Source organism: Pinus tabuliformis, chromosome 3_1 (assembly GCF_031772625.1).
Source record: "Pinus tabuliformis cultivar Carrire ecotype Pingquan chromosome 3_1, CPIR1, whole genome shotgun sequence".
Taxonomy (NCBI): domain Eukaryota; kingdom Viridiplantae; phylum Streptophyta; class Pinopsida; order Pinales; family Pinaceae; genus Pinus; species Pinus tabuliformis.
Genome location: NC_142301.1, coordinates 765,880,272 through 765,895,107, shown reverse-complemented (window position 1 = coordinate 765,895,107; position 14,836 = coordinate 765,880,272). Strand labels below are relative to the sequence as shown.

The following is a 14,836-nucleotide window of genomic DNA, read 5'->3' as shown; positions in this document are numbered from 1 at the left end:
CACCACAGCAACAATTGAAGGCAAGCTCCCACAGATGCAGGGAACACAGGCAATAGCTTGCCACGTGGGTTCATATTGGGGGATATGTATTGAGGGAAAAATGACATAATATATTGGGGGATAGATAGGGGGTAAAGGGTTTTTATATTGACAAATATGAAAAAGGGAGCTTAAAGTTAATGAAAAAATATAAATGGGTATAAAAAAAGTTAATGAAAAAATAGATACCTACAATATCTAGTGAAAGTAGGGGATTTTTAAATTGGGAAGTTGTATTGCATTCATATTGGTAGGGGGGTAAATAATGTGATTTTTAGAGGGATTTTCCAATATGTAGGTATTGTTTAATATGTCACGAACGCATGTTATATGTCAGAGGTTCATTAAGTGAATCCCCTGTGCTATTATTGGGTTCACATGAAAAAAAATCTCAAGGCAATGCCCACTACCACCTGCCATGATATCCCCGTTGTACCCAGCACAACATGTAGTGTGTGGGACTAGTCGTAGAAAGAACATAACGCACACCCAACATAAAGCATTTAAGACATTTTTATCAAAAAATTCAACAAACCCAATTTCCAACTATTAAAAATCCTAAAACATCGACAATACCTTGGTTTTAAAGCTCTAAGATTGTCATTTGTTATTCCTACTCACAATATTCCCACACAATCACTTCTTACAACCTCACTAGTTTATTTGTATAATTATTTTTTCAAATATAAATGTACAACTTTTTATATAAATCCTTATTTATATTACAAATTCTAAATTCTTCCCTTACACTATAAATACTCAAATCCCTTATCTTTATTAAGATGATCCTACCTAACAATTAAGATGATCCTACCTTGTTGAGTATTTAATCTCTAAACTATTGAATTTAAAAAAAAAAACTAAAATAATAATAGATCTTTTGGAATATAATTCATGCTAAAGTATCAAAATGCCCTAAATATTATAAGTGGATTATCCACTTTACAAGTTATTTTTATTCTCTTATGATGAAGGTTGCCTACTTGAAACGAGAGGAACGTTTCAATACTCTAAGATGAAGTACACTCAAAAAATTTACTACTGTAATAAAATGTTAAAATCTACAACTAGGCTTAACCATCACTCTAATTAACTCCTCTCTCACTTGCATTCTATGCTTATACCAAGGTTCCACCCATTGGGAACATAACTATATTTTAGTAATGTTCTAGAAATTGACAAAAGTAGCAAAGCATCTTGAAGGGAGAACCACCATCTCAAGGATAATATTCTTTGAGATGACAAGACAAATTTTCAAGAAATAGGTGTAGGTCATATAGTTGAGATGACAAGACAAATTTTCAAGAAATAGGCGTAGGTCATGTAGTTGTAAGGATGAACAGGAACCTATTCATCTTGAACTTTGGTTATATCTCATGGAAAATAATATCATTTTTTTTCGATTTATGTTAATTAAAACTGAGCCAGTTATTAAATCAGAGTTAAGAATGTGAGTTTAAATTGAATAGTTTTTAATGGTTAAGAATGTGAGTTTAAATTGAATAGTTTTTAATTTATTATGTTTTCGTATTTTTTTCATTTTTATCTAAAATTTGACATAGACTTGTTTTTCATTTTTATCTAGAATTTGAAATAGACTTGTTAAAATGATAAATTTGAGTTATAAAATCTATATAATTCACATTTTATTGAAATATTGATTATTCATATTTTTTAAAATATTCTAAAATTTGACCTAGACTTCTTTTTCATTTTTATCTAAAATTTGACATATACTTGTTAAAATAATAAATTTGAAATCTATATAATTCACATTTTATTGAAATATTGATTATTCATACTTTTCAAAATATATTTTAAATCATAAAAATCGTAATTTGTGGGATTACACAATAAAATAAAATAATATAACTAAATTCCAATTAAAAAAAAAACTTAAAATAAAATAATTAAGCCGGGCAGGTTTAGTTTCAATTTCTCCACGCTGCATATTATTTTAATCAATATTTTTAGAAGGAATTATATTTCACTGAAAAATAAAGCAATGAATATTTACAAGATTTGCCTTGTATGTCTGATTAGTAAATTTCCTTCTCACAGGGTGGGAAAATTTTCCAGTATATTGGTAAGGATAACAACAACCGAACGGCTGGGTAAAATTCTGCAGATCTGGTCCACCACTCCCGCCATTGCCGTATGAACAAAGGTGTTATTTCGCGCAACAGTCAATGGAGCGCCAGACGCATAAACATCACCCAGCTTCTTCGAATGTATATATCAAATGTTCAGTTTCTGTACCAGAAAATCCCAATCCATCAAGAAATTCTGAATCAGCTGCTTGTACCACGGTTGTGTTGTTCTAGAAATATTCTAGACATCTTTTCCACATGAAGATGGAGATAAGCACAAACGTTCTGAAACAACTGTTTCTCCTCTCTGGAAACTTAGTATGCAGTTCTCCTTTGCTTTCTCCTTCGAACATAAGAAGAAATTGCGGGAACCTAGGTCCTTAATTTTATCAGTTGGATTTAAACCTGCAATTAAAGTCCAATTACTCAGATACAGAGTTAAAAGAGGCGAAAAATATTCAGTTAGTTCAAACAAACAGAATGGGATGATAATCTGCTGGTTACCTAAATCTGTTTAGCCATCACTTGATCACAGGTTTAAATGCAGTAAAATTCCAAATATTAGAAAATACAGGGGATCAAAGTTTAAAGTTCTTGAAATTATCGTGTATCACAGGTTTAAGTGCAGTTAAATTCCGAACATTAGAAAATACAGGGGATCAAAGTTTAAAGTTCTTGAAAATATTTTGTATCACAGGTTCAGACGCTGTTAAATTCCGAACATTAGAAAATATTTTGTATCACAGGTTCAAATGCTGTTAAATTCCGAACATTAGAAAATACAGGGGATCAAAGTTTAAAGTTCTTGAAAATATTTTGTATCACAGGCTTAAATGCAGTTAAATTCTGAAGATTAGAAAATACAGGGGATCAAAGTTTAAACTTCTTGAAAATATATTGTAAAAAAATTTAATGCAGTTTTACAAAACAAGAACAAACAAATTCAAGTACTAACAAATCAAAATACTTACAGTCGATGCTGAACTGTGAGTAATGGAGGCCAAAGGAAGTTGGATCACTGCTGAGAAGTGGTTTACGCCCTTCCTTGGCATAAAGAACCAGTGCTGCTTTAATCACATCCTCCACTGCTGCATCTTTAGAGAGTAATAAACGCAGAGGACCAATGCTCTGCGCAACCGTGACGCTAACCAGTAACTTATTAGCGCTTAATGCCTCCAGTGGAGTATTCATCTTCTTGTTTTTCATTAAAACAGGGCGATCGTCCCGATTGAGAAGCTCTGGATGTGTCTTTGGCCTTCTCATCATTGTCCCTGCATTCTTTTTCAATTTTGATGATGTAGATGAAGCTGCCCCAACTTTTTCAGTTTGAAAAGGGCGCCCACAGAAGCTCCGAGATCTTCGGATGCTACGCCCCTGATGATGATCATCTTGTTGCCTGAGATTGGGATTGCCATGAAGTCCATGAACCCCAACTGCTCCACCAGAGCTGCTCATGTGAGCATGTCTATGCAGTGATCCATTACTTGCATTCGGCCTGCTCCCGGACACCTTCCCCTTTTTCTCCATGTAATCTTTCATCATAACGCGGTCGCCCCTTGGTCAGTTCGCCTCAATCTCGGGTATCTGTAATACCGAGACTTTACCAGAGTGAGTGCTCCAATTTAAAGGCGAATGATAGACTGGAAAAGTTTCTGTACCTCTCTGTGCGCACGAGGAATCAAATCTTGCCGGGTGCTGGGCTGAGGGGTCAATGGGACCAGGACTGCGGTACCCCATTCCTCTTGTTGCTTCGAATTTATAAAGGCCTAGAAAGGCAAGCTGCAGAAAAGAGGTAACAGGTAACTTGCGATCCTCTTCTTCCTCCGCACCTGTCTGCACAAATCAACAAAAAAAAATGGAATATCCTATTATGTGGTTCATTATGAGTGCACGTATGCAGTCGTAGGATGCTTCTAAGGGGCTCGCCGCTCGCCCTCCAATAAGTGTTTTGGAACGCTGAAGACGGAGGAGATTGCTAGCGACAGCACCACCGCCAACCACTGTGTTTTGGAGGGTACCTGCGATGCGGAAGGAGTTCGCAGAGGATCAGAGCACAGCGAAACCAGAGTAAGGGGCCTCCGAGCTGCAGTGCGGAAGGAGTTCGCAGAGGATCAGAGCACAGCGAAACCACAATTCGAATGGAGGGAATGGGCGCGGGTGTTGAATTCGAATGGAGGGAATGGGGATTACTTCGCGAGGGAATTACAGCTCAGGAATGTCAGGAATGTCAGGCAGGAATGTCAGGGAAATGTCAGGGCGGACCGGGAGGGTGGCGGAGAACGGGCGGAGAGATGGTGGCGGAAGAGGGAGAAATTTCCGGCAGCCGGAGCCGGACAATTTTCCAGCCGGTGCCGGAAAAGGGGCCATTCTACTGCCTCGGTAGACTACTCCATTCCTTAGCTAGCTGCACGATGTTTTTGGGAAAGAGAGCTTTTCGGTGGCAGCTTAATTGCTGTCATAAGACGGCTATTGACCACCTTGCTTTTACTGCTTTATATCAATTGATTATCAATGGTTGTTGTTTCAAGCTAACTTATGGATGCTCAGAGGTCCCTTTGAAAAGTCTTGCGTTATTTTGGCAAGTTTCTCTTTTTCTTGAAGTTTATTTGATATTTCTGACTGCACATGTTTTGTTGTCCGCCAAGGGAAGGGTTTGCGCGCACCGGAAGCATGGTGAGCCCGTCCCTTTAAACAATATAATTTGTTTTAGGAATTGTCTTTGGGATTTGGGGATGAGATTTAGGAATAGCCCCGACATTTCAAAGCTCCATTTGAAAGTTGCGTTGCGCAGGTCTACAAGCTTAAACAATAACTTCTTTCGGTTACCAGCAAGGATTGCGGAGTTATTGTAGCATCAATTTTAAATTCAAAAGCTTCAAGGAACACTTCCCGCAATGCATTTTTACTGTTACAATCCTCTAGAACCTGTTGTTATTCAGACAATGTGAAAGTTGGAGGCTGCTCAAAGTGAGGCTAATTATTTTAGTTCCCTTGAAGTAATCTTCATGGATGGCATAGTCCATGGACCCCTCTCTCTACAACCTAATATGCCATTAAAATATAATTTAATGTGTAAAAGGGAAAATTTGTTCGATTTAAAGCCTTGAAGGTTTGATTTGTATATTCGGTAAAGCATTGCCTTGCATACCTAATTTGGCTTTTTTCTTTTCTTTTCATATTGTCGTGTAAGTTATTGGAAACACATAATAGATTTTATGTGGTGAAAAATTTATCTCTATATGTAAAATTATTGCAGGATGTTTTTGATAAGTTGGAAACTGATCAACTTCATAACAGGGTCTTTATTTTCAATCATTCATTTTTCTAATTCAAATAGAGAACGCAACACATCACAATCAAGTTTATAATATTATGGCTAAGAAAATAAAATAGGTGGATAGTCTTGGGATACAAATGACAATTGAATATTATGGTTAAAAAAATAAAATAGGTGGATAGTCTTGGGATGCAAATGGGAATGTCTTTCGAAAATATCGTAGAAGAGTTTGAGACTCAGGTCAACCTTCATAATGATTTGGAAGAGAAAATTAAGAATCTCTCGGATCTAGAAAATGTTATCTGGAATTTGCAAGATGGAAGTGAAAGATGTTTAGTGAATTGGAAAATTTGCATATTAAAAATCTTAGTCGAAATGCTTTGTGAAAAAACTGCCCCTCTTCCCGCAGATAAAAATAGGGGCTTGAGAAAGAAAATTACAATGAATTTTTGTTACATTTGAATAATAAGAATGAGATTATTTAGGGATTGCAATAGTGCACATAGAACCTTGAACTAGAAATCATTCAACTACAAAATCTGCCCCTCTTCCCGTAGATAAAAATAGGGGCTTGAGAAAGAAGATTACAATGAATTTTTGTTACATTTGAATAATAAGAATGAGATTATTTAGGGATTGCAATAGTGCACATAGAACCTTGAACTAGAAATCATTCAACTACAAAATATTGCGAGAGACTGTTATGATCTTTGATTGTATCTTTGATGTTGATATGCTTTTTTCTAGGCTCACCTACTTCGTAATGATCTTTGATTGTATCTTTGATATTGATATGCTTTTTTCATTACACACTTTTAATGTAGAGTATAAGTAAATGAAAGTTAAAAATGTTATTTTGTTTATTAAAAGGTATTTTCTATTTTTCAATATTTATTGGAAAGGGGATATATAAAATTATTAATTTGATTTTGAAATACCATATTTTTAATAATATTTTGTTTTTCAATATTAATTAATAAAAATATTTCAATACTTAAAATATTACAATACCAACTTTAATAAATATATTTATATTGCATATTGGAAATATATATGTTTTGATTACGTAGGGAATTCCATATAATAAGGTTTGAAATTATGGTAAGAATTTATTCTACCGGTCATATAATAGAATTGAATATAAAATTGGATATAAGTGAAAAAGATAATAATATTGCAACCCACTTAAATTAGATCAAAATAACTTTCCTTTAAAAAAAACATATCTCACTTTACACGGTTGGACTCAACTCTTTTATGTGCTAATGAGTTGGATCCCACTCTTTTATGTGCTAATGAGAAAAATGACATGGGCGAAATTTAATCTATATGTGAATTTCAAATTTTTTCGTTTTATCTATTTGAATATTTCTTTTAGTTATTAATTTCAGTGATAGTTTATTTAATTTATTATACATTTTTATTATATTAATTTATTATTATTATTATTAAATCGTTAGTATTATTAATTTATTTTGATGGTTAGACTTTCTAAAATGAATTTATTAATGGTTATTTATTAGGAAATAATTTATTTTTAATCTTTAGTTTATCAGCTAAATAGAACACTAGGCTGTGGATGCATTTTTATACTCTCAATGATAGCATGATATATTGCAAACAAAAAACCAATAACAGTCATATGACCATGGGTTCTGGTACAGAGAAACAAAGGTCGAGAGATCTGTCCAAAAGACTGAACTCCTTTGTTGTTTGCCGTAAAATTCAGTGTAAAGAGGGTATGATAGTTTCTTTAATTTCTTCGCCTACGGAATGATTCTCGGAGCAAGAAACAAAGATCAAAACGTTCACCCAAAAGCCTGAACTGATTTGTTGTTTGCAGATTTATTTCAATAGAAACATATTCAGAGTACAATGGGTCTTGGTGGTAGAGTGTTTTAGCGCATTACTTGTTTACACAGTCGTCAACATAATAGTTAAAAAAGAGTCCCCCAAATGCTTGATCTGATTCGTTGTTTGCAGATTATTCTGCGAGAGCAGTTAGGGTCCCTTTTGTTTAATTTATTGACCCTTGGCGGGAGAAGCAAAGATTGAAACGTTCTTCACAAGTCTTGGACATATTCGTTATTAGCGAAATTATTTGAATCCGTCTATACTCATGGAGGAAAAGTGTCGTATTATCCATTTAATTTATTCACCCACAAAATGGTTCCTGGTAGAAGAAACGAAGAGCAGAAGATTCCCTGAAGGCTTGAATTCATTAGTTGTTTGTACATTAATAGATTACCACCATATTCAGCGTAGAAGAGTCAGGGTTGTTGTTGTTTAATTTATTCACCCACATAACGGTTCTTAGTGGCGGAAACAAGGATTCGAACATTCCCCCAAAGACTTGAGCACTCGTTGTTTGCAGACTGATATGAATACCATCATATTCGGCATAGAACAGTCGGTGTATTTTATGTTGAAGGAGTCACGGTATTCAGTTTTTAAATTTATTCATCCAAATAATGGTTCACAGTATGGTTCTTGGCGGAAGAAACAAAAAACTCAAGATTCCTCGAGAAGCTTGAATCATTGGTTGATTGAGGAAATATTTGGAAAAATCTTATTTCTACCACTATAGGATCATTAATGCGCTACTACATGCGTCGGAGATAGACGTTTATAACACGCCCAGGGGTAACACGCCGTTTTTTATTTTTATTATCTAGTCATCTCTGACTATCTCCGGCACATGTAACCACGCATTAATGATCCTACAGTGGTGGAAATAGGATTTTCCAAATATTTGAATGTAAGCTTATCTTTCGATTTAATTTATTCATTAGCATAATGAGCGTTTAAAGATGAGTGGGACATGTTATGGGAATATTCAATTGGATAAATATTATTTCCTCCCGATCCAGTCCTCTCTCTCTCGCCAGGGCACGACGTATCGTTTCTGTAGGGAAAGGACAACGGCAAAGAAGATTTCCGCATGAGGTCAGCGGTCAGGTAATTGTGATGATTAGATGCCTGCCAGGACGCGACTACCGGGAATTTAACCGCGAAATTCAGTGTGGATCTAACAACTCTGCGATGATTAGGGCAAGCTAGCCAAGGTGATCACCATAGATCTAACAACTCCCACATGTTTTCGGATTATGGAATTAAACTGAAAAACGTATCGGTCTGCACAGAATGATGTATCGTGCCTGCCAGGAACAGACAAACCACAACAATGAGTTTCGCATGAGGTCAGCTGGTCAGCTAATCTCTGTAGTTGGGTGCTGGCAGTACACGACCATGGAATTCGTCTTGGATGGAACAGGCAAACCACAAAAATGAGTTTCGCATGAGGTCAGCTGGTCAGCTAATCTCTGGAGCTGGGTGCTGGCAGTACACGACTTGGATCTAAAAGCTTCCCAAGCGATTTCTTATTATATAACCAAGCAGGAATGTATGGGATCAGCCCGAAGATCTCAAAAAATGATCAAATATAAGTGAAATGAGAAAAGTACAAGCATAAAAAATTACTACACCCCATGGTAAAAGGTTAGTTTTATGTTATGGATAATTTATTATATTAGTGTGTTTCATAGAAATTATTAAATTTGTTAATGTAAGTGATTAAGTTCATATAATTTAAATGTGTTTGCAATGTTTAAGTTGGGAAATTTATTTAAATATTTAAATATGCAGTTGTTGAAGGTTGATGCTGGGGAAGATCTTCGATTTGGAGAGAAGAAAAGGCCAGACTGGGACTTTGAGTTTAAGTCGATTGTTGGTTTTTTCAATATTTTGGAATTGGACGGATATAGGGGCGGTCAAAAAATTAATCGCACTTATTTGTCCAATTCCCTGATATTCGGGGAATCAACAATCCACATAAAGATAGCCATACTAGGATGGTATTGCGATAGCCATACTAGGATGGTATTGCGATGCTGCTTTGAAAGATCCCTAATTTGGAGAGAAGAAAAGCCAATAGGGAGATGGTATTGCCATATTCATAGGAAGTACTTTTCTATTCTATTATAGAGAACATTTCTTAATAATATAGTTGTTTAAAGGTTGTTAGTTCAATGCAAGATTACTACCTTAATTTGAATATTATTGAAAAAACAAAAAGTTTTACATTTTATATATATTATTAAACAAAATATTTTTATGGTTTCTAGAGAGACAATAATATGTTTTTAATTATAACTATAATTTTTATCAAACAAAAATGAGTTGTCTTAAAAAATAATAATATTTGTCTTCTATACTGTTTTTATAAAAATATTTTTTTAAAACAATAATTTGAGACATTAAATTGAAAAATATTTAAATCAATTTATAAATTTTTAAAAACACTTCAATTTTCTTTTTAATCTCAAATTAAAACAATTTACTCAAAAGTTGTAAATATACCGGTATAACATATATACGATCATATACATCACAAAGTGGCAAGTTTTTATTTTTTTGTGGCGCGATTAACTTACACACCCTCGTACATTTAATGGTTGAATAACCAAATATCAAAATAATCCCCCAGATGTTTGATCTGATTCGTTGTTTGCAGATTAATCAGCGAGAACTGCAAGGATTTTGATTTTATTTTTGGTTCTTGGCGGGAGAAGCAAAGATTCAAACGTTTCTTTGCAAGTCTTTGGACACATTCGTTATTAGCGACATTGAGGAAAAGTGTCGCATTATCCGTTTAATTTATTCACCCACTAAATGGTTCTTGGTGGAAGAAATAAAGAGCAAAAGATTCCCCTAAAGCCTTGAACTCATTAGTTGTGGGTAGAATTAATAGATTACCACTCTAAAAGGCAGGGTTGTTTTTGTTTAATTTATTAAGTCTAGAAGTTTATTTTACAGTCTATTATAAAGGTGATGTATAAGTATGTTTGTTCAATTTGGAGTTGACACGTATCTCTTAAGTGTTACTTTTAAAATAAAAATAAAATATTCTCTAACTTGAAAAAAAATGTCTAACTATAATAAGAAAAATAAATAAATAATGTTATCAATGTTTAATTACTTGTCCAAATGACATGATATAATTTGGTGTAAAGTAATTAGAAGTAAAAAAATGCTTAAACTTTATAATTTTCAAAAATATTTTAAACACCTATCTTAAATAAACTATTTGAAGATGTATGTTAATTAATTTCTAGATATCAACTTCATATATGTATATATAGAAAGAAATGTTAAATTAAAATATTTTAATGTTGTATATAATAAAATATCTTACATGGGTTATAAATAAAATATTTTAATATAAATTAATATTAGTGTATACTTAAAAATATATTAATAATGACGAAATCATTTTAATAGTGATAAAATAGTTCAATCACACATTATTTAAAATATTTTATATTTTGTTTATATATATATATATATATATATATGTGGTTAAAACATTTGAAATGGTTTAGTATTTTACATTTTTATATGTTTAAATATATGATGTTGTTGTCAAAATTCAACAAAATTTTTTTGGACTTACAAATTTAAACCATGTGATTTTTATAGCATTTAAAAACACAATTTAACCAATAAAATAATTATACATTAATTTTTCTCAACTCATATTAAATCCGTACTTAAAATAAATTTATCCGAGTTCAGCGATATAGCCATATTCTTAATGACCGAGACAAGGTTCAAACCTTCCTCCACGGGCTTGAACCCATTCGTTGTTTCCATACTCAAAGGAATACCTCATATTCTATGTTTAATTATTTTTTTTACGCACATAATTGTTTACATTGTTATTTGAATACGTGAATATTCAACGTAGATGAGTCACGGTATTCATTTATAAAATTTGTTCACACAAATAATGGTTCACGAGATGGTTGGGTGGAAGAAACAAAAACCTAAGATTCCTCCCGAACCTTGAATCAGGTTGATTGCAGAATTATTTGAATGTAAGCTTGTCTTTCGATTTAATTTATTCATCGGCGTAATGAGCGCTTAAATATAAAAACATAAGTGAAATAAGAAAACTACAAGTATAAAAAGTTACTACACCCCATGGTATAAGTTTTATGTTATTAATGTATAAAAATACAAGTGAAATATGGTAAAAGTAAATTTTATGTTAAGGGTCGTGAATTATAATCTTGCGTTTCACTAATTTTTTTTGTAAATGTAAGTGATTAAGATTTTATAATTTAAATTTAAATATTTAAAAATGCATTCGCTGAAGGTTGTTGCTTTGAAATTCTACTTGATTTGAAGAGAGGAAAAGTTAATACTTATATTGATGGGTTAGAAAATAGAGAGATCGAAGAGTCATTACATACAATTCCAAAACACATTTTAGTATATTTATTTTTATTGATCACAACAACTACACATATTTAGAACATAAATCTCTAAATTCCACATATCTAGATCATAAATACAACTCATATATAGGAAACACTAATTTCTACACACTTGGGAACTTTCAATGACAACACATGGAAGAATTACTTCCAATACCCTACCTTAATGATTACATGGAAAACATTGAAAACACATTACAACAACAAGCATAATCTTTGTCTCATTTGTCTTCATCAATAATTACATGCACTCTGGAATCTCGCAAAAAACCGCTCTTTCACCACCACATCTTCGAGCTATCACTTGACCTCCATTTAAAACTTAACAGCTTTTAACCATTGTTCATGAACTTTGCAAGATCAATAATGTTGACACATATGTTCATCAAGGCTTCCGCAATAAGAATCGTCAAGTAATGAACCATCCTATGGACCAACCAAAATTTGTCGGATATTTTGCTTTTGGCTATATGTAAGTGGCTAGGATGGAGGTTTGGATACTGAATGTGTTGAAAAGTTGATCAAACAACTTGACCTTACTAATACACAAGAATTGATGTTTTAAACACCAAGGATTCCAATTTAAGAACCACCAACCCTTTTTATAACCAATAAAGACACACATGAATTGATGTTCTAGACACTAGGGCTTTCATTTTAAGAACCACCAACCCTTTTTATAACCAATAAAAGAAAAAACACCAACCACAAAAACGTACAAAGACAAAATCAATGACCGTGCTTTATTGATCTGTGCAAATAAGATCAAATATAATAATAATAACTTTGCATATTGGTATTTTCCATTAGATTTGCACCTTTTGGATCTCGATCTCTAGATAAAAAATACCACAATCTTTTATTATTTTAGATATAGAATGAGAATGCTAACATTCCACCTGCACGCTGCAACTGTACATCTTGCACCATTTAATAATCTTGAGAACTGCCATTTGAAACATGTGGACATTGCTCACAATTGTAGATCCACACTAGATCAAACCAAATCTATGATAATCCAACGTCTTCACAAACAGATCTTCTCTTCTTTTACAAATATTTGTCCACAACGGAACTTCGCACAATAGCACCAACACTAAATCTTCACAATTCTCCTTTGCATGAAACTATCCACAATCCAAACACAGATCAAATATTCATACAACAAATAGATCAAACACTCGATTAAACTAATCTATGTATAAAGGAGTATCATGGTTAAAATTGTATGATCTCAGCCCCTCTCGTGAGAGAGTCAATGTTGAACCAACTCTGATACCATGTTAGAAAATAGAGAGAGATCAAAGAGCGATTACACACAACACCAAAACACACTTTAATATCTTTATTAATCACAATAGTTACACATATATCGGACATAAATCTCTGACTTCCACACATCTAGATCATAACTACAACTCATACATAGGAAACAATAACTTCTAGATTGACACTTGGGAAATAAGAAAAATATAAGTATAAACAATTCCTACACCCCATGGTATAAGTTTATGTTATGAATTGATAAAAATATTAATGAAATAAGAAAAATACCAATATAAAAAATTCCTAAAATCTATGGTAAAAGTAATGTTTATGTTATGGGTTGTTTATTATATTCTTTTGTTTCACTAAAACTTTATTAGAAATTATTATATTTGTAAATGTAAGTGATTAAGTTTATATAACTTAAATGTTTTTAGGAATGTTTAATTTGGGAAATTTATTTAAATATTTAAAAATATAGTTGTTGAAGGTTGTTGCGTTGAAAGCTAGCAGATTTGGAGAGAGGAAAGCCAATACTTATATTGACGAGAGGTACTTCTCTATTTGAGCTAGATTATCAAGATAACACATTATGAAATTCCAAGCATTATGGTCATAAGAAAAAACAGTAAATCTGTGGTAACTTTCCCTTTGGGTGGCCACATCCTTGGTGGAAAAAACAACAACATTCGTGAGTCTTGGTGAGGTTAGGGTGCATCTTTATTAGTGTGACAAAAATTGATTGACTTGGATTCAATTTAGTTAACCGAGTCAATTGTCAAGGGATCTAAATGGTCTCCAAATTACATTAGAGGTTGGTTTGGTTTTGAATCAATTCGTTTAGTGTCTAATCTAGCTGGCTCAATACCAAATTTGTTTAATTGATTGAGTTTGTACCTACTTGGTCAAGATGATATTGATTTTACACCTTAATGACTTGTCTAATATATTTAAAAAAATTGACTAACTTGTATCACTATTCAAATACACTAACATAATTGAGAATAGAGTTGAAGGCATTTGGAAAAAGTAGAATGGTAGTCCTTAAGGGATGTTGTCTTCAAAACTATTTTTGATGAAGCAAGTCATGTAAGGTGTCCCAATAGTAGGGAACCACCATGTTTTTTCATAAATCATTGAGGTCTGAGAATACAACCTATGAGCTTAGAGATTGGTGGCCTTAAGTGTTTCTCTCGCCATAAAGCTACTTCTCATTGAGTTGCTATGGTTGGCTTGTGCTGGTTCATACCTCCATTGACTTCAAATTTCAAAATCCCCATTAACCATGTAATACATTAAGGAATTTATAATTTTATAAGCAAGGAGGACAAGTTGAAACTTGCCTCCAATCTTCCTTAAAATAAAACACAAGTTTCAAGTAGGTTGAGGGTGAACTTGTAATTAATTAGATATGTGACAACTTGTAGAGAACCCAAAAAATTTATCTCTACAAGCACTAATTTCTTATTTTATGTTCACTTTTCCATCTCATCAGACCATCTCAAGTTGGACTGCTAGAAGATGGAATTTGTAAGGGTCTATTGTAATGTGTGGTAACTTCCATTCAATAGGATGCCCTCTTCTAATTTTCTTAAAGAAGGAAAAAATGCTTTGAAAATTAGGCTTGAAATATGAATTAGTAAAGGGTATTCTCAAATGGACTTGAAATGAAAGACCAATATGATTTTAATGACTTAGATGAATGAAAAATGCTTAGCTATTTAAGTTTGAATTAACGTTGGCACAAAACTTATAACAATCCAAATTTCTCCCTATTTGAAGTACTGAACCAGGTGTACAAGCTTGTTGTTGGCTACAATTTAAGATTCTTTGATATTGTGATATTTGGGAGTGATATTTCTCAAGAATTATACTACTATGCTAAA

General features: G+C 32.9%; 1 protein-coding gene across 1 annotated transcript; it reads right to left on the bottom strand.

Annotated features, from left to right (window-relative positions):
- Nucleotides 1–2,102: 2,102 nt before the first annotated feature.
- On the bottom strand, nt 2,103–4,133 carry LOC149189630 (uncharacterized). The gene is made up of 2 exons (XM_089413248.1): nt 3,101–4,133; nt 2,103–2,534 (listed from the first exon to the last, which is right to left on the bottom strand). The coding sequence occupies exons 1-2, from the start codon at nt 3,669–3,671 to the stop codon at nt 2,371–2,373; spliced, it is 735 nt and encodes a 244-aa protein (XP_089269374.1). The 5' UTR covers nt 3,672–4,133; the 3' UTR covers nt 2,103–2,370.
- Between the last annotated feature and the right edge of the window lie 10,703 nt (nt 4,134–14,836).

What these genes read in the sequence shown, in the direction of transcription:
- LOC149189630 (XM_089413248.1), bottom strand. Translation starts at nt 3,671, where the DNA reads ATGATGAAAGATTACATGGAGAAAAAGGGGAAGGTGTCCGGGAGCAGG. An exon ending in CTCACAGTTCAGCATCGACT is followed by an intron (nt 2,535 to 3,100) that starts GTAAGTATTTTG and finishes CTTTAATTGCAG; the next exon opens with GTTTAAATCCAACTGATAAA.